Below are 19,765 nucleotides of genomic sequence, written 5' to 3' on the forward strand. Positions count from 1 at the left end.
TAAAAAGTAAGGGGAAATTTCTGTGCGTGTTATGGAGGGAATGCCTACGGGTGGCATGCCTACGGATTTTCCTCCTCTAGAAACTACGTGCGTGTTATGGTCGGGTGCGTGTTATAGAGCGAAAAATACGGTAGTTTTTATGACTTGAAAGTCCTCATTTGCCTGAAATTCCACTATTTAACATGGACCATCAAACCATGGCCTGAGCTAGAGATATCTGAGATATGGGCAATCAAGGTTGAGTAAATTAGCACACAAATATTGAAGAACATAAAAAATTAGCAAGGAGGAAGGTTATACGAAAGCCAGTGGTTTTCAATGTCTCCCACCAAGTTCTATACTCATGCTGACTACTAGCTGGCATCCAGCCAGCCTTGCAGAGAATGAAGCTGTCCATATACCACAAATAATGTGGTTCTGTGCTACCCGGTGCGATAAGCTCAATCCTGCATGTGCTGGCAGTAGCACGTGACTGAACTGCTACTTGTTTTTGTTGTTTTATCTTTTTGTACACTGCTATGAGGTGTTTGTTAAAAAAGGAAACCAATTAAAAAGTGTCTACATTTTATGAAATAAAAAAAATAGTAAGGAACCACCATACATGGCAATTTCAAACTGCCACCACATACTCAAAGGTTGCCCGCTATCCATCCTTAGTGTGCTTGATATACACAGGACAAAAGAGAAGCACACTGCTGTTTGTTGCACATACCTCATGCAGCAGCAAACTTGGGGGCCTGCCTCCAAGAGTTCCTAAGATCAGTGATTCTTCTTCCTTCCCTCTTCTGATGCCCTCTCATAATTCTGCCTCCCAAAAGCTGTTTGTTGCAGCAACCCTGGCTACAAGCTCCCCAGGCAAATGGTGCCTCTGGGGCTGGCTGGGGTGCTGGTTGCCAGGAGTTGAGGCGGCCTTGGAGTAAGCAAGCGAGGGAGTCCAGCTAGCCAGTCCACCAGCCGTTGCTGTTGGGAATGGACAGACAAGTGGGAGGCCTGGCAGGCAGTCACTGTGCTGGCTTTTCTTGGTCTTGCAAGGCCTACCTGGGAGCTGAGGGCCCAGTGCTGATGGCTAGTGTCAGGGAACTGCCATCAGAGCATCAGGTGGTGGAGGGACTCAGGCAGGATGAAAGAGACTCAACTGCTGAAGCAGGGACCAGCAGGGGGAGGAGTGGGTCTCTGAGGGAATGCGAGCAGGAGGGAGGGTTCAGGGAGGCTTCCAGCGAGAACAGTGGGGAGGTATCGGAGTCTCCCATAGGGAGACCCATACCTCGCAGGAAACTGTCACGCCGTGAGTCCAGGAGACGCGTTTCCGTTAAGGAACTTCTTTGCTGGAAACGCTTCCGCAGGCAGCCACTGTCGGACTCTACTAGTGACTAGAGCAGACATGTCTGAGGAGCTCCGTCACACACGGAGGTTTGTGGGGGCGCGCAAACTCTGAGGGAGCACGTTTTCACGCACAAGCAGCTAATCAAACCCTCACAGCAGTCCGACAGTCTTTGTACGCTGCCTGTGCAAGAGAAGGCATCATGAGCGAACCAACCGGAACCGGAGGAGCAGGGGCTGGAGCTGGTCCAAGCTTGGAAGATAGATACCGAGCGTTGGAGGTTCAACTGGCCCTGCAGACGGCGAGGCTGGAGGAGAGAAGGGCTCAGGATGCAGACAAGAAGGGGAGAGCCACTCAATTCCCCAGAAAGGTACCAGGATTGGTGCAGAAATTTGGGGGGGACCCCAAGGACTACCATGCTTTTAGGACAGAGATGCAATATGCCCTTAATGTGCAGTTCGATGAGTTCCCTGATGAGGAATCGCGAGTTGCTTTTGTAATTGGGCATCTTGAGAAAGGGGCTAGAGACTGGGTTCGACCCCTAATGGCAACGCACAATGACATACTAAAGGACACAATGAAGTTCTTTCGTGCAATGGATATCATGTTTTCCAGCGATATTGAGGAAGGGGTGGTGCGCAGACAGCTAATGGCTTGTAAGCAGGGGAGTCGATCTGTCCGTGAATATTGGACTGAGTTTACCATGCTGATTCACAGACTGAGTTGGGATTTATCGGCGGCACCCGTTCAAATGCTATTTGAAGAAGGTCTTTCTTCGGGGGTGAAAGACGAGCTGGCACGGAGCCCCAGGGCGGAGTCTATGGATCAGCTGACCAAATCTGCGCTGACCATAGGAGCGCGGCAGGAGGCAAGAGCCTTGGAGAGGCGGGAAGGGAGAGGGGAACGTTGGAAGGAGTTCCGCATTCCAGACATTCCTGAGCCAGCTTTCCCGCCGGCAGAGCCGATGGAAATCGGAACAGCGCGCGCGCGCGCATTTTCAAAAACCAGCGAGGGAGCTAAGAAGGAGGGAAAGGGCCCCCGGAAATGCTATCTCTGCCAACAGCCAGGCCACTTTGCCAGAGTCTGCCCCCAGAGGAAGGAATGGCAAGGGATGGTGGGAGCTGTTGAGGGGGGAGAAGAAGGGGGAGCGGAGCAGGTAAAAGCCAACGCCTGGTTGCCACAATTGGGGCACTGCAGCCAGGCCAAAGAGCAGTGAAAGTGCCCGTGCCAGAAGCTCCTCGACCTGCTCTAGTGATTGAAGTGTCGCTAGAGCTGCAGAATGGGCACCCCCTAAAAATAAAGGCGCTATTGGACTCAGGCAGCTCCTGCAATTTTATGAGCAAGGAGTTTGCTGCTGAACACCAGATACAGACCATCCCTTTAAGCAACCCCCTGCAGGTGACCACGATTGATGGCAGGGAGTTGTTGGGAGGAGGAGTCCGCTTGCAGACTGTCCCAATGATAATGAGGGTGGCAAGGCACACAGAACTGATAGCGTTTAATGTGGCCACCCTGGGAGGCGCTCCCATTATTTTGGGAATGAGCTGGCTAGCTCTACATGATCCGCTGGTTGGCTGGCATCAAAGAGTGGTGTCCTTTGGTTCAGCACATTGCCTAGAACACTGCAAAGGGGAGAAGGGTTCAGTAGGGGCCCAAGCCACCCTAGCAGGGACTGAAGTAATGGGGAAGGTGAAGGTACCACCACAGTATGCAGATCTCAGCGACGTGTTCAGTGAGAAGGAAGCTGACCAACTACCACCTCATAGACCCTTTGATTGTCAGATCAATTTACTCCCTGGAGCACAGCTTCCCGTGGGCAAGTTGTATGCCATGTCAGACAGGGAAATGCAGGAGTTGCGAGGGTTCATTGACAAGAACCTGAAGAGAGGCTTCATCAGAGAGTCCAAAGCAGCAGGGGGGAGCCCAGTGTTCTTTGTGGACAAAAAAAATGCGGACAAGCCGAGACTTGTATGTGATTTTAGGCGGCTGAATGCAGTGACTGAACCGGTGGCGTTCCCTATGCCCAGAATTGATGATATTTTGACCATGGTGAGGAAGGGAAAGATTTTCACAAAGCTGGATCTAAGGGGGGCGTACAACCTGATACGCATAAGGAAAGGGGATGAATGGAAAACCACCATGTTTACCCCTTTGGGGGCGTTTGAATACCTCGTTATGCCATTTGGATTACAAGCAGGCTCCGCGTGTTTTCAATCTTTTATGAACCACGTGCTGGGCCCTTTGCTCTACAAGAATTGCGTTGCCTTTCTAGATGATGTGTTGGTGTATTCTGAGAATGAGGAGCAACATGTGAGAGACGTCAGAGAAGTGTTGAGCAGACTGCAAGCCAACAGGCTGTGGGTCAAACTGGAGAAGTGTCGGTTCCATACCAAGGAGGTGGAATTCCTGGGGTACCGCCTGTCAGACAAGGGATTGGCCATGGATCCCGGCAAGGTACAGGCAGTGCTGGAATGGAAAACACCCAAAACCAAGAAGGATGTGCAGAGGTTCCTAGGGTTTGGAAACTTTTATCGTAAGTTCATCCGCAACTTCGCCCATCTGACGGCGCCCATCACTGACTGTCTCAGCAGTAAGAAGAAGTTTGTATGGACGGCGGAGGCGGAGCGAGCGTTTGAGGAACTGAAAAGGGCCTTCGCCTCTGAAGAACAACTTCTGCATGTGGATTTACGAAAGAAGCTAAGGGTTGAAACAGACGCATCTGACAGAGCCATAGGGGCGGTGCTTCTTCTGCAGCCGGGGAAGGAGGAGTCGGAGTGGCGTCCGTGTGCCTTCTTCTCGCGGAAGCTGAACAAATCCGAGAGGAACTACACGGTGTACGACCGAGAACTGCTTGCTATTCATGAGGCGTTCCGGAGATGGAGGCATCTGCTAGTTGGTGCACAACATAAAGTGCAAGTGTGCACGGACCATAAAAATCTAGAGTACTGGAGAACGGCGCGAGTGCTCAACCAAAGGCAGTTGAGATGGGCCCAAGAGTTCTCCAAATTTAACTTTGAGATTTGTTATGTGCCAGGCCCAGAGAATGTTAGGGCGGACGCTCTCTCACGCAAACCTGAATATTTGGAGGGGGAGGGAGCACCCGAAGAAACCCATATCATTCCAGAGGACCGCTGGGTGTGTGGGGCGACTTTGGTGGGGCAAAGGGAATTGGTAGAGGGTACGGTGCAGGATGCATACGCCCAGGGGAAACTCAGGGATCTCAGAGGGGAGGAAGACAAACCCGGTGGTTTTGAGGAGAGAAATGGGGCATTGTATTATAAGGGAGCGTTATATATACCTGAAGGGGAATTGAGGGAGAAAGTACTCAAGCAGCTGCACGATAGCCCCACAGCAGGGCACTTTGGGCAACACAAAACCATGTGGCTGGTTACCAGGGAATTTTGGTGGCCCAAGGTCAGGGAAGATGTGCGGGAGTATGTGAGAGGGTGTGAACAATGCCAAAGAGCCAAGGGGGAGAGGCAGGCGCCGGCTGGTTTATTAGAACCACTGCCCACACCTGAGAGACCGTGGGAAGCAGTGGCAATAGATTTCATGACTGATCTGCCAAGGTCTAGAGGGAAAACAGCCATCATGGTTGTAGTAGACCTGTTAACTAAAATGGCCCACTTCATAGCCTGCTCACATGCGGTTACAGCAGAAGAAACCGCCAAATTGTTTGTAGAGAATGTGTTTAGGTTGCATGGCGCCCCCTTGAGGGTGGTTTCAGACCGAGGGAAACAATTTACTTCCAGGTTCTGGAGGAAGCTCATGAGCTTACTGCATGTAGAGGTTAATTTCTCGACGGCCCGTCATCCTGAAACCAACGGGCAGGCGGAAAGAGCAAATGGGGTTCTCCAACAATATTTGAGGTGTTATGTTAATGACAGAGAGAATGATTGGGTGGAGAAGCTGGCGTTGGCAGAATTTGCCTACAACAATGCAGAGAACGTGTCCACGGGGATGAGCCCCTTTTTGGCTAATCACGGGTGCCATCCCAGAGCCTTCCCAGGGGGGGAGGGGGAGAACTGGAGCGTTCCAGCTGCAGAACAGTTCGTGGAAGAAATGGAAGCGATCCATCGCCAGCTCCACCTCAACTTAAACAGGGCTAAGGAGGAATATAAGAGGCAAGCAGACAAAAACAGAAGGGAAGGTGAAAGCATCAGGGTGGGGGACCAGGTGTGGCTGTCAACCCAAGGGTTGCCATTCAAAGGAGGTTGTAAGAAATTAAGACCCAAAAGGCTGGGTCCGTTTGAAGTCATACAGCAGGTCAATCCAGTGGCTTTCAGGCTCCGGTTACCGAACCACATGAAGCTGCACCCAGTTTTTCACAGGTCGTTGCTGTCACCGTATAGAGGAGACAGTGAGGGGAGGGTCACTAGGGGACCAGCAATGGAGGAGAAGGAACACAGCTACCATGTAGCGGAGATCCTCGATTCCAGGTGGAAGGGAGATCAAGTAGAGTATTTGGTAATGTGGGAAGGGGAACCGGAGTCGGAAAACACCTGGGTTAGGGCAGAGGATGTCAATGACGAGGTTTTAATAGAGACTTTTCATCAGAGGTTCCCACGTAAACCTCAGCCTGTAGCGAGGTTCCGAAGGGAATACTTTGCCACCACCGACGAGGAAGAGGAGTTGGAGGGGTTCCCAGATTCTGAAGAGGAGGAGGATTCAGCTGGCCAGGACGACGATCGATGGAGAGAATTGTTCGAGACGTCAGAAGATGAGGAAGATTCGTTTCGGGGTTTTAGCCCTTCACCTCCCAGGGGGGAGGAATTGGGAGGGGGTGAGGGGGGCCCTGGAGGGGAAGTGGATGTCAGGGAACTGCCATCAGAGCATCAGGTGGTGGAGGGACTCAGGCAGGATGAAAGAGACTCAACTGCTGAAGCAGGGACCAGCAGGGGGAGGAGTGGGTCTCTGAGGGAATGCGAGCAGGAGGGAGGGTTCAGGGAGGCTTCCAGCGAGAACAGTGGGGAGGTATCGGAGTCTCCCATAGGGAGACCCATACCTCGCAGGAAACTGTCACGCCGTGAGTCCAGGAGACGCGTTTCCGTTAAGGAACTTCTTTGCTGGAAACGCTTCCGCAGGCAGCCACTGTCGGACTCTACTAGTGACTAGAGCAGACATGTCTGAGGAGCTCCGTCACACACGGAGGTTTGTGGGGGCGCACAAACTCTGAGGGAGCACGTTTTCACGCACAAGCAGCTAATCAAACCCTCACAGCTAGCCTTTCCTGCATGCAGGCCTGCTGCCATTGCTGCCTCCCAAGGTAAGGTGCTGGCCTCACATTCAACTTTGGCCAGTATCCGTTGGGCCCGTTGGGGGCATCCTCTTCCCAGGCCCTTGTGGGGCAGTATGAGGAGACACCTGTCTTTGGGGTGGGGCAGTCCAGGGACCAAGGAATGGACCTCAGAGTGGCAAGGAGAGGGGGGAGGAGAACACTCCACAAGGGAGGGTGTTTGAAAAAGGGTGAGGGGCTGCCAGCTCTGCAGGCAAGGGGTGACATAACTGGCTCTTCAGTTCCACAGGGGTGCTGCAGAAAGAATGTAGTTGGTCAAGGGAGCCGTGGACTCAAAAAGGTTGAAAACCTCTGCCTTAGATAGTGAACAAAAATTCAACACTCGTTCCCCCATGAGTTTGTAAATGCATCACTGTCACATTTACACACTTTGCATTTTTAGATATGCACACTTAAAAATTTCTTATACACGCACCCATTTAAAAACCCCAAACCCACAATGTATGAAAAGGAGTGAGGTAAAGAAGAAAACAAGGTTTGTTATCTGAATCTCTCTCACACTTTTGGATATTCAATGTGGAATCCCAGGGGACCTCCCACTCGTCTCAAACAGTTCATGAGACTATGTGCAAGCTCCGAGTTTCTGCTACTGCACAACAGTATCCAGCTCTGCAGATGTGCCACTCCTATCATCTTCATATTACGCATATCTCTGAACCAGTCATTGGCATTCATTGGCATGCACTGCAAGAAGAAAAAGAGATGCAAATGACCCCAGTAATTTGAGGGAGAAAGCTTATGTATAAACTGTCAACTAACAGGAACTTCAAATGACCTTAAATTGTACAGAAGTTCAGAATCTCCCTCCAAGGACTCACACCCATAGACAAATGCCGCTGTGCACAGGAACTATTCTAATAGCCAAAGGCAATGTTTGGAATCATGTTTGAGTCTCTCTAACATTCAAGTCCAGGACATAAAACGGAATGGAGTCCCTATAATACTTACGACTTCATTCTGCATGAGGATTTTTTCTGAGGTGACCACACGGCCAGTCAAGGAAGCCTGACACCCAAGCTTCAGCCCCCAGCTCTCCAATTCTAAACGCGCATCTTTGTTTCTGCAATAAAATGTGACCCCCAATGTTATGTATGCTTGTATATAGTTTTTACAGTGTAAATAAAGGCAAAGCAGAAATTTGTATTGTTGCATGCCACCCCAATTTCCAAGCGGTACAAGATTTCAGGGGTTCCGGGCACTGACCTAGGGTTCGTGTTTCTTTGGAACAAAGTACAACAGATACTGTGGTGACTTTAGGGTATACAGTTTATTTACATATATACAACCTGAGCCTATGATGAAGGGATTCACAGCAGTAACACCCCAAGACCAAGTTCATTGTCTCCCACCAGCACCACATTCTCTTCATCAAAACATACAGCTGAATGAACTTATTGGAGCTTAACCAAGCCAGTATTGTCATAACACAGCTAACAATATCAGTTGAAGGTGAAAGCAATGAATGAAAGAAAAAGCATAAATTATTTGATACAGAATAATTCTAAAAATGCAGGTTTTTGGTTTTTTGTAGTAAGTCTTTTCCACACACAAGAGTGTACAGTGTCAATGACTTATTTGTAGAAACCACCCATGAATGTTTCAGGATGTTTAAAGGGGGAAATACTCTTAGTCTTTGTAATAACCAGCTATGGTACTTTAACTCCATCTAGGGGTTGTAGGCACAGAATAAACACCACAAACACCTAAGGCTGCAATCCTCTCTATATATGCATGCCTATGCAAACTGTGGGGTATATATGTATATTCTGCCTTATGCCTTATAAGTGGTCAAAGGTGCCATTTAACAGTAAGGGCTGAAGTACTATGGAACATATGTGCTCAGGCCTAGCATAACTAATAAATACATAAAAACACACACAAGTTGCATACAAAATCCAAAAAGAGAAATGTAATAAATATTAAAGTGTAGAATATGTCCATTTTCTATAACTTGAAAGCATTATTTTTTGTCCTTAAGAGTGAAAAATATGGAACAGCTTCCAACTTCAACACAAACCAGATCCAGTCCATAAACAGTCCGTCAATTTTCCTGTAGATCACATCACACAGAGATCACACACACAAATATTATACTGCCTGTATCACACTTGGGGCAGCTATACTTGAAGCAGTGTCCAAGTCTAAGCATGGCAGACGCAGCAAGAGTCATGAAACAGATCTTGTCGAAACCTGTTTAAGGTTTTGAAAAAGTTATCTATGCACCAAATTGGACGAAACTTATACAGTCCATCAGATCTAGTAGAATTACCTTTGAATGTTGTCGGCTAGTCTAGACAGTCGTTGGTGCCTGCGGTCTGGGGCCAAGTGAGTTTCTTGGGCTAAATCTTTCATCAAACGGAAGTCAGAAGTCGCACGGTTGCTCAAGCCTAACAAACAATTTGCATCAGGAAATCAATCTTGGGCCCATGGGGGGAAAGGTTGGTAACTAAAAGCAAGGCAGGTGGCATGACTGAAAGGCAGGTAAAGAAGTGCAAAAGTATCTCATATCTCACTTCATCCAGCAAGCCTTCAATCATGATGTACTAATATTTGCACTGCCTTGCAATGATGTGTAGATAGAACATCTATGAGCATTTCTATGCATTCAGAGTCAACACATGGTATCACTTCAGAGTGCAGTGGGAAAGAGGAAGTGCATGTTTTAATGCTTCTCAAATGCAAAATTAAAGTAAGCAACAACAAAAAAGCCACCCCACTCTGTACTTAGAATATGCACTGTCAAATGTTGACTGTTGGTGCCTACACTTGTGTGTGTCAAATAAAGGACTGCCAAAGAAGTGGAGAAGGCTACACAGATAAATTATGTGTTTTGTTAATACTGCAAACAATGCTACTTCTCAACATCCCAGCCTACTCTCACAACACTCCACCATGCTTTATCTTCTTCATGCTTTTTAACATTTATGCCAGGAGTAAGGAAGCTGTGGCCTTCCAGAAGACTCCAATTCTTACCAGTCCCAGTCAGCATGGCCACTGGTCAGGGATGACGGAAGCTGTAGATCAACAACAACTGATGGGCCTTCTCTGCTTTAGCTGCAGATGCCAGGAATTAAACTTGGAACTTTCTGCATGCAAAGAATGTACTCTGTCATTACAGTCCATCCTCATGCAATGGGTATTCCAGATTCAACTTGCCACAATTGAAAACATCCAATTTCTCCAAAGTCAACGTGACTATAAGCCAGATCTGTAAGCCCTGAATACTGGAGGACTGAATGAAGACAAGTTCAGGCTGTTTTCTCTAAGTTCACAAAGTTGCTCTAATGGGCCAGATCACCTGTTGCTTACCTGTCAAGTAGCAGAGTTCGGGGATAAGGTGGGCCACACGAGGTCCAACAGTGCTCCTGCCCTTACTCTTCAGCTGGCTTACGAGCATGGGTTGATTTAGGTCAGTCAGGACTGCATCATACTGCTGTTCAGGGAAATTTAAAATAAGAGGTAGGCAAATTGTTCTTATTCTGTGCCCGTGGTACTTATTGGCAAGACATACACAGCACAAGGCAAAATGGGATGTCCAACTGAATTTGAGTATTTTGCATTCCTAATGACATTATCCCATATCGATTTTGCCTCAACTCTTTCCTATATTTTACCAGTGAAATTCCACCCTTCACTTACAGCCATTTTGTAGCAATGAAAAGAAATTATCCCTTATGCATCAGCCTGCTTCTTATTTACCTGTTTGTAGTAATCTACATAAGAGATCTGAGTGCCGTCACTTTTCTGAAATACATCTGTTGGCTTCACAGTCCACTCAATATCATCGATTCTATAGGTCTTGTTGTTGTATCTGAAATTATTAAGTACACATTATAATGCATTTCAAAATATTATAAATATTATAAAGTGCATTTCAAAATATTATTCTGCTCTGTCATAGACCCAAAATGATCCAGCAGAATTCACTGCTTCACTAAGATTCAGCACCAATGGCAGGCACACCAGAGATGACTTGCACTAAAAGGAAAGCTTGACCTACTCATAGGTGTAATGGTGTAACATGGGATCTGTGAATTCATGCAATATTGCAGTTGTCCTTCGGTGGGCCTGGGGACAAGTTGCAATTTTTCTTTTCACAGAAGGGAAGCAATGATTATGCATGAGGATTCCTCTGTTCCTTCCCCATCCAGGTGCCCTCATGATGTTTTGAACAAAACCTTCTACCAGCCCTAGCCAATGTAGCCAATAGTGACAACATAATCCAAATATCACCCAACAACATCCAGAGGGCCACAGGTTCGGGAAATCCACCCTATCTGACTAGAACCCAACAATCTGTAAACTTACAGGAAATAGGATTCATACAGGGAGCTCTTAAAAGTTCTGAGTGTATATCAACTGAATCTTTGCTAATTTTGCCAATTCAAATGCAGGCACCCACTTAAAATTTCCAAAAGAAGAAGCGACTTCCAAATAACAAACATTACCTTGTAAGGACAATAAGCCCCACCAGTTCCTTTTCACATGTTTCTGCGAAACGTGAGTTGTCCACACTTCCATAGAGGTTCATCATAAATTCCAAGACATTCTCATTGCGAAGGACTTTGTGGCTCACATCTGCACATAGCATCACTTTCTCCTCAAACTGTCCAATAGTCACAGCAAATCCTGGCCAAAGCGTCAATCTGAAAGAAAAGGATGGCAAAGACATATCTGGGTTGATCTAATAAATCCAGACTGTGCACACCTTCTGGTTCAAAGGCATGGCATGTATATGCACTAATGAAACTAGAATTACATTTTAATCATGGTGGTATATAAAAGCAGAGTTCTATATTTGGACATCGTTTAACAGCTGAAGTTTACATTTGCTGCAAAAAGATTAAGGCTGCAATTCTTACGCAGGAGCAAATCCAACTGAATCCAATGAGACTTACTTATCTGGAGTAAATATGGATAGGATTGGGCTGCACATAAAACATATTTCCATACAATCAATCTACCAATAAGAGATTCAATTATGTAATTACAAGATGGGGGCAACCAACTCACTTGTGCTGGGGAATTTCCACTGGATCTGAAGGACTGTAGAAGTTTCGTCCAATCTGGTGCATAGACAACTTTTTCAAAACCCTAAATAGTAACATATGTTTAAATGTGGCATGCAACAGAAGCATCATTTTCCTAATTTGTTAATTTTACACAGGGCAAACTTCTCAAATCTAACTAAACATGTGAACTAAAATCTACCTTGGCAGAAACTATTCGGGTGTATAAACTATGGTTAGAACAATCAAATAGAGTTATATAGTACTTTTTAACATGCTTATATAAAAAGAGCAATTTTCATCTAATAAATCTTGAATGGTGATTTTGAGGCATCAGCACCACGAAGAGCACAGCTAGCAGAAATTGGTGGAAAATGTCTGAACATGACTGGTGTCTTGGGGATTTTGGATGGGCTAATCTGAAAGGGGTCTGCTGGTTTCAAAACAACTGGCAATGGAAATGAGAATTTTTATCAGCATTCAGAATATCCCATGTTGGAAGTTACATCTGATGCCCACAATAACTAGTGGGTAGGTTTAGAAATACAGGGGAACCTCAGTTCCCGAACGCTTCTGTTGTCATACGTTTCGGTTCTCGAACGCTGAAAACCTAGAAGTAAATGCTTCCATTTTCAAACTTTTTTTGGAACCTGAACGTGAGACACGGCTTCTGTTGAGTGCAAGAAGCTCTTGCAACCAATGGGAAGCCACACCTCAGTTTTCAAATGTTTCGGAAGCCAAATGGGCTTCTGGAAGGGATTTTGTTTGAGAACCGAGGTACCACTGTATACCTTAAGGTATCTGTATCTGTAGAGATAAGGCAGTAGATGTCCTTGGCCATTATCTACTGTTCATATTCATGATCCCCCTACTTTTGTTTGCCTCTGGCTCCATTCACCACTGGCATTTGGCCCCCCAAAAGGTTGCCCAGAGGGAAATGTGGCCCTCAAGCTGAAAAGGTTTCCTGATCCATGTGGTAAACCACAGTCAACAGCTTTCTATGGACACACAAATGGCTCTCACTTCTCTTCCCCTTGTGAGGTGCAATCCATGATGCCTAGCATTATTTCTGAACAGAGAATTGTTGTTTGTTTAGCTCCAAAACAAGCCACAAGATGAAGTAATGGTTTGTTTTTGGTTTACTAATTGCGGTTTGTTTGAGTGAGAAACAACCAAACCATGATCTCTGCTCCAAGTATAATACTAAGCTGGGGATCATGATTTGCTGTTTCTACCCATTCTAAAAGAGAAGAAAAGCAGGAGTGAGCCCTGCGTTCACGGTTAACCATAAGCTGTGGCTTTCTGTGACTTGTGAACTAGGCCATTGGATGCACTGAATATATGGACCTCTTGCTAGAAAATTAAATATTTAGTTGCAGTTAAAAATGTTAACAGTGAAAGTGGCTTCATTTACTTTTTTCAATAATAAAACTGCACCCAAAGAAGTCTGGAAAGAGAAACATGATAAACTGCCAGTGATGTTTAAGGTTTTATTTTAATACCTTGCTGTTTTATTGTTTTAGCAGTATATAAATATTATGAGCACCTTTTAATGACCAACTGATCTTTGACAATAAATTATCAAAAGGCTTACTTTTTAAAGACGACGTTTAAAAACTGAATGCACACAGGATTGCTGGGAAGCAGCTGGTGGGTTAGTGTAATAGTCATCTTCACAGTTTCATCTCTCCGGGTTACACAAGACAGTTCTGTAACCTAACCAGGGGTCAGTGGAATATATGAGTTATGTGGTTTCTCTTCAGACTACATCTTCTCATTTCTAAATACAGTGGTACCTCGGGTTACAGATGCTTCAGGTTACAGTCGCTTCAGGTTACAGACTCCGCTAACCCAGAAATAGTACCTCGGGTTAAGAACTTTGCTTCAGGATGAGAACAGAAATCATGCAGTGGCGGTGCAGCAGCAGCGGGAGGCCCCATTAGCTAAAGTAGTGCTTCAGCTTAAGAACAGTTCAGGTTAAGAACAGACCTCTGGAACGAATTAAGTTCTTAACCCGAGGTACCACTGTACTGCAAAAGGATTGTACTGAGAATATTGTAGACCCTGGGATGAGTTAGGAAACTAATGGCTGAAGTCTCATGCCTAGTTGCTTTTCTTTGAAATGTGCATACGAAAGCCTCCGAGTTCTCTTCATAACTGAAAGGAAAGCAGATATCACACACCAGGCAGCTTCTACAACCAGTGAACAACAGGAAGTCTACAGATTGTCAAGGCCTGGTATAAATGTAGGTGCCTTATTCGGAGAGGATATGGCTATCAATGGCTTCTAGGCATGAAGGCTATGCTACCTCCAGTATCAGAGATGCAAGTAGGGAGACTGCTCATGAACTGTTGCGGCATCTGGTTGGCCAATGTGAAAACACGATGCTGGACTAAATGGGCCTTTGGCCTGATGTAACAGGGCACTTCTTATGTTTTGTCATCGGGTAATTGCACCAATCAGGGAAATAAAATTATTGAATTTCATTACTTGAAATAAATGAATCTCGGGACAGGCAGTTAATTTTACTAACGAAATACTTTCCCAGAGTTTTATTGTTTTTGCAAGCCATTCATGCTTGGGGGGGGGGGGGCTAATAAAGTTTCCAGGGGGTTCACCAGCTGGTGCCTCTCACCAAGTCTTGGCATTCAGCTAGCCCATGACACCCTTGTTAGTGCAGTACAGCCTCCCTAATAGCTGGGCATCCAACCACTGCTTAAAAATCTGTAAGCAATGGGAGTCCACCACCTTCTAAGGCAGTCTCTGTTCCATTGTCAGAGGAGCTCATACCATTAGGAGGTTCTTGTGATTTGAATCAACTGTTTTAGGGCCTATCCTCTGGAGAAACACAAAACAAATTTGTTCCATCATCATCAAGACAATTCTTACAATATTTGAAGGCTAACATATCGCCTCTTGAGCAACTCTTTCCCAAACAAAACATACCAGAATGTTGGCTCCTGCATATTTTAATGATGCACACGATCTTACCTTATTCTCCAGTTTCTCTGTTAGAAACAGAGATGCACCATCAAATACTTTGGTTTTCCCTTGAAATTCAGCATGGCTATACAACAGTGCAGTCCGCAAACGTCTCGACACCAGCTCTGGCATAAATTCTACATGATACTGGTAAAGCTGCCATTCCCTTGGCAAGCCTAAACTAAACAGGTTGGTAACAAGTTTCACAGGAATTCCACTTGAGCCTGAAATAGACAAACTTATTAAAAATTCACTTTGCATTAACAAATAAGTATTCTTGATTCTTTTCAATGTGCTGCTAGCCTTGATTGGGTAAAACTTTTCTCCAGGCAATGACAGACCTAAACTACAAATCACTCCTACTGTACTAATAGAGATATACTTGCAGCTGCCATAACAATGTGCAGTGTTTAGCATACAGAGCCACACAACAGGAGCTAAATATGTGACTGCCTTTATAGATAAATTTAACTTAAGACTATAGGCCTGATTCGCACATAACACTAAGACATGACCAAGTCAATACATAAGCATGCAGGTACACACAGTAAAAATTATAGCAACTTTGTTCCGCCCCACCCTCCAGTCCTGCTGCTGTCACCCTACTCAGAGAAGCCATGGTTTCTCTTTGCGTCACAAGCAAACCTTGGTTTCTCTCCCCTGAACAAACAACAAATCTTGGCTACAGCTTATGGCTTGTCTGGAGAGAGACAAATGACACACCATGGATGACTGTGGGTAGTGCAGAAGCAGAGCTGGTAAAGGGAGTGAAATGGACATCATTTTTACTGTGTCTGCATGTTCACGTATAGCCATGGCGTGGCTTAGTGCTATATGCAAACTGGGACAAACAGTATATACAATGCCTATGCTATGTATTGGGCATGCACTCAGTTGTGAAGACTGTATGAGATTGGCTCTGGTTCTCCTAAGTGTTGTGATGCCCTTTCCACTTTCTTCCGTCTCCCCAGGCATGAACGTGCCAAATTAATTAACAACCCAAATCTTGATAGAATAACACAATATAAAAAGTAGACACACCTGAATAGGGATCAGAGAAATCCTCTGAAAATGGACTTATCAAGTAGATTTCCTTCTGTCTCCCTGTTTACACCCCAATTTGAGAGGGGCCATCTTTTGTATTTATGCTGCCACAAGACTGCTGCTTTTACTACAATTTTTTTTTTGTACATTCCTAATCTCAGTTTACTCAGCTGAATTTAAGCAATCATTTTGCCAAAGGTACAAATTCTCTGTTCAGGCTGTTTTATAAATTGGTCTAGCACATGGGTAGGCAACCAGTGGTCCACGTAACTGATGTGGTTAAAGTCCCCCCCACACACACACCAGTAGCCTGCCAGCGACCAACACTTTTCTGGTGGCAGTGGCGGAGGCTGCAGCAGCATCACTGGGGGAAGATGTGTGCAGAGTCAAGCAGCCTTTGTCATGCCCTACAAATGAAGTGGCTTCAGTGTGGGTGCAACCAAGTTTGCTTGGAAGGAGCAATTCATATTTTTCAGTGTAAAGCAGACAAGAAGAGCCTGTGGCTAGACCATGAGACTTCACAAGAGAGAAAAAGAGAAAGAAAGAGATTGGTTATTTGGTGGCTTTGTGCCGTCTCTCTTTCTATAACTGAGCACACAACCCTACTCTCTCCCATAACACGGCAACTGGAATATTGTTGCAGATTGGCTGCTACAGTGCTAGTAAAGCTCAGGGCAAAGGCCATGTTGCTATAGTAGGATGGCTACTTCCAGATGAAAATCCCTTTCCAGACAAAGATTACTGTACCTGTTTTAGAATCTTTCACATGTTTTATTGTCTCCCTGGTATTTACTCCCATGTCTTGAAAGTTGCAACGGATCCTTCCCCCTCTGTCCATCACTTTATACCCAGAACTTCCGACAGAAAAGCCATCTAAAAGAAGAAGAAGAAGAAGAGTTTGGATTTGATATCCCGCCTTTCACTCTCTTTAAGGAGTCTCAAAGCGGCTAACATTCTCCTTTCCCTTCCTCCCCCACAACAAACACTCTGTGAGGTGAGTGGGGCTGAGAGACTTCAGAGAAGTGTGACTAGCCCAAGGTCACCCAGCAGCTGCATGTGGAGGAGTGGAGACACGAACCCGGTTCCCCAGATTACGAGACTACCGCTCTTAACCACTACACCACACCACAAGACAAAGCAAACATAAAATCAAAGAGAATGAGAAAAACTCACCATGAACATCATTTAACTATCAACAAAATATAAAAAATGAAGAAGCATGGTGAGCTTTTCCAGCAACAGCATATCACAATACAGGGGTTCTGTTATGCACCCTAACATATTGTTATTAGGGATGCGGGTGGCGCTGTGGGTTAAACCACAGAGCCTAGGGCTTGCCAATCAGAAGGTCGCCGGTTCGAATCCCCGCGAAGGGGTGAGCTCCCTTTGCTCGGTCCCTGCTCCTGCCAACCTAGCAGTTCAAAAGCACAAAGTGCAAGTAGATAAATAGGTACCACTCCAGCGGGAAGGTAAACGGCGTTTCCGTGCGCTGCTCTGGTTCTCCAGAAGCGGCTTAGTCATGCTGGCCACATGACCCGGAAGCTGTATGCCGGCTCCCTCAGCCGATAAAGCGAGATGAGCGCTGCAACCCCAGAGTCGTCCGCGACTGGACCTAATGGTCAGGGGTCCCTTTACCTATATTGTTATTGGATTGGGGGTGGGAGTTTAATGTCATATTTGGGTCCCCTGTGGTTTTATAAATGTGAGGTGTATTTTGTAATAGGGAAAATGGCTTCATGAACCTCTGTGTCAAATTAATGGCTCTGGCCAAGTCTCTTAAGTATGTCTTTGCATGACTAAAGAGTTGGCCAAACCCAGGTGTGTTACCATAAAACTACTAGTTAGCGATCTTTCCAGAAGAAGTGAGGTCTATCCACCCCTACCTGGTTGGAGGTGATGCCATCCTGGGTAAAAGAAAATAATAGGCTAGGGCTTGTAAGGTGGGAGCTGGGAAGGCAGAGCAAGGCTTGACTTGCTCTCTGTTCTGAAACTAAAGTTACAGCTCTGGGAATCCCCCTAAAAAGCTAATGGGGGATTAAGGTACCGTATTATTCGCACCATAGGGCGCACCGGACCATAGGGCGCACCTAGTTTTGGGAGGCGGAAAACAAGAAAAAATTATTCTGAACCCCAGAAGCCAGAACAGCAAGAGGGATCTGGCTTCTGGGATACCGTGTGGCTGTGCTGGCTTCTGGGGTAACCCCGCCAAGCCTCTTCAGGGCAGCGGGATGAAGGCTCCCCCTGCCCAAAGAGGCTGCGCAGGGTTAAAGCAGAAGCCAGGACAGACGCGTCGCTGAAGGGGCACTGTGCCTTCTCTCTCTCTGCGCAGCGCCCCTCCTTCACAGGAAAGGTGCTGCGCAGAGAGGGAGAAGGCACAGCACCCTTCAGCGAAGCTGGAGAAGGAACAGAAGGAGACCCTTCTGTTCCTCCTCCGGCTTCGCATGGCAGGCGCGTCGTTCAAGGGGCGCTGCGCCTTCTCTCTCTCTCTCTGCGCAGCGCCTCTCCTTCACAGGAAAGGTGCTGCGCAGAGAGGGAGAAGGCACAGCACCCCTTCAGCGAAGCTGGAGAAGGAACAGAAGGAGACCCTTCTGTTCCTCCTCGGGCTTTGCTGGACAGGCGCGTCGCTGCGAAGCGGGAGGAGGAACGGGAGGAGACCCTTCTGTTCCTCCTCCGGCTTCGCATGGCAGGCGCGTCGTTCAAGGGGCGCTGCGCCTTCTCTCTCTCTCTCTGCGCAGCGCCTCTCCTTCACAGGAAAGGTGCTGCGCAGAGAGGGAGAAGGCACAGCACCCTTCAGCGAAGCTGGAGAAGGAACAGAAGGAGACCCTTCTGTTCCTCCTCGGGCTTCGCTGGACAGGCGCGTCGCTGCGAAGCGGGAGGAGGAACGGGAGGAGACCCTTCTGTTCCTCCTCGGGCTTCGCATGACAGGCGCGCCGCTGCGAAGCGGGAGGAGGAACGGGAGGAGACCCTTCTGTTCCTCCTCCGGCTTCGCATGACAGGCGCTCCGCTCAAGGGGCGCTGCGCCTTCTCTCTCTCTCTCTCTCTGCGCAGCGCCTCTCCTTCACAGGAGAGGCGCTGCGCAGAGAGGGAGAAGGCGCAGCGCCCTTCAGCGAAGCGGGAGGAGGAACAGAAGGAGACCCTTCTGTTCCTCCTTCGCCTTCCAGGACAGGCGCGTCGCTGCGATGCGGGAGGAGGAACAGAAGGAGAGGGCGCAGCGAGGGAGAAGGCGCAGCGCCCTTCAGCGAAGCTGGAGAAGGAACAGAAGGAGACCCTTCTGTTCCTCCTTCGCCTTCCAGGACAGGCGCGTCGCTGCGATGCGGGAGGAGGAACAGAAGGAGAGGGCGCAGCGAGGGAGAAGGCGCAGCGCCCTTCAGCGAAGCTGGAGAAGGAACAGAAGGAGACCCTTCTGTTCCTCCTCGGGCTTCGCTTGATAAGCGCGTTGCTCAAGGGGCGCTGCGCCTTCTCTCTCTCTCTCTCTCTCTGCGCAGCGCCTCTCCTTCACAGGAGAGGCGTTGCGCAGAGAGGGAAAAGGCGCAGCACCCTTCAGCGAAGCTGAACAGAAGGAGACCCTTCTGTTCCTCCTCCAGCTTCCAGGACAGGCGCGTCGCCGCGAAGCCAAGGAGCCTGCATTCGCTCCATAGGACGCACACACATTTCCCCTTCATTTTTGGAGGGGAAAAAGTGTGTCCTATAGAGCGAAAAATACGGTATGTTAGAGCGTCAATGCAGAGCCCCCTTCCCTCTTATGTTCAGCCTCTACATCTATATGTGAATAAAACTATATTATTATTATTATTATTTATTATTTGTACCCCGCCCATCTGGCTGGGTTTCCCCAGTCACTCTGGGCGGCTTCCATAGAAACCAAAAAACACTAAAATATCATACATTAAAAACTTCCCTGAACAGGGCTGCCTTAAGATGTCTTCTGAATGTCAGGTAGTTGTTTATCGTTTTGACATCTGATGGGAGGGCGTTCCACAGGGCAGGCACCACTACCGAAAAGGCCCTCTGCCTGGTTCCCTATAGCTTTGCTTCTCGCAATGAGGGAACCACCAGAAGGCCCTCGGCGCTGGACCTCAGCGTCCGGGCAGAACGATGGGGGTGGAGACGCT

The 19,765-nt window shown here is 47.2% G+C and overlaps 1 protein-coding gene across 8 annotated transcripts in view; it reads right to left on the reverse strand.

Moving 5' to 3' along the window:
- PIWIL4 (piwi like RNA-mediated gene silencing 4) overlaps window positions 1-19,765 on the reverse strand; it is a 47,941-nt gene that overhangs the window by 9,911 nt on the left and 18,265 nt on the right. For all 8 annotated transcript variants that reach the window (XM_081197639.1, XM_081197635.1, XM_081197637.1 and 5 more), the window contains exons 4-13: window positions 16,401-16,526; window positions 14,619-14,833; window positions 13,221-13,342; window positions 11,631-11,711; window positions 11,066-11,263; window positions 10,317-10,428; window positions 9,927-10,050; window positions 8,887-9,004; window positions 7,566-7,677; window positions 7,117-7,301 (exon numbers count right to left, since the gene is read on the reverse strand). In XM_081197639.1, coding sequence (XP_081053765.1) covers window positions 7,117-7,301; window positions 7,566-7,677; window positions 8,887-9,004; window positions 9,927-10,050; window positions 10,317-10,428; window positions 11,066-11,263; window positions 11,631-11,711; window positions 13,221-13,342; window positions 14,619-14,833; window positions 16,401-16,526 — 1,393 coding nt within the window. The remainder of the gene's footprint in view (window positions 1-7,116; window positions 7,302-7,565; window positions 7,678-8,886; window positions 9,005-9,926; window positions 10,051-10,316; window positions 10,429-11,065; window positions 11,264-11,630; window positions 11,712-13,220; window positions 13,343-14,618; window positions 14,834-16,400; window positions 16,527-19,765) is intronic.

The sequence above is a fragment of the Podarcis bocagei genome, assembly GCF_964188305.1.
Source record: "Podarcis bocagei genome assembly, chromosome: 6".
NCBI lineage: Eukaryota > Metazoa > Chordata > Lepidosauria > Squamata > Lacertidae > Podarcis > Podarcis bocagei.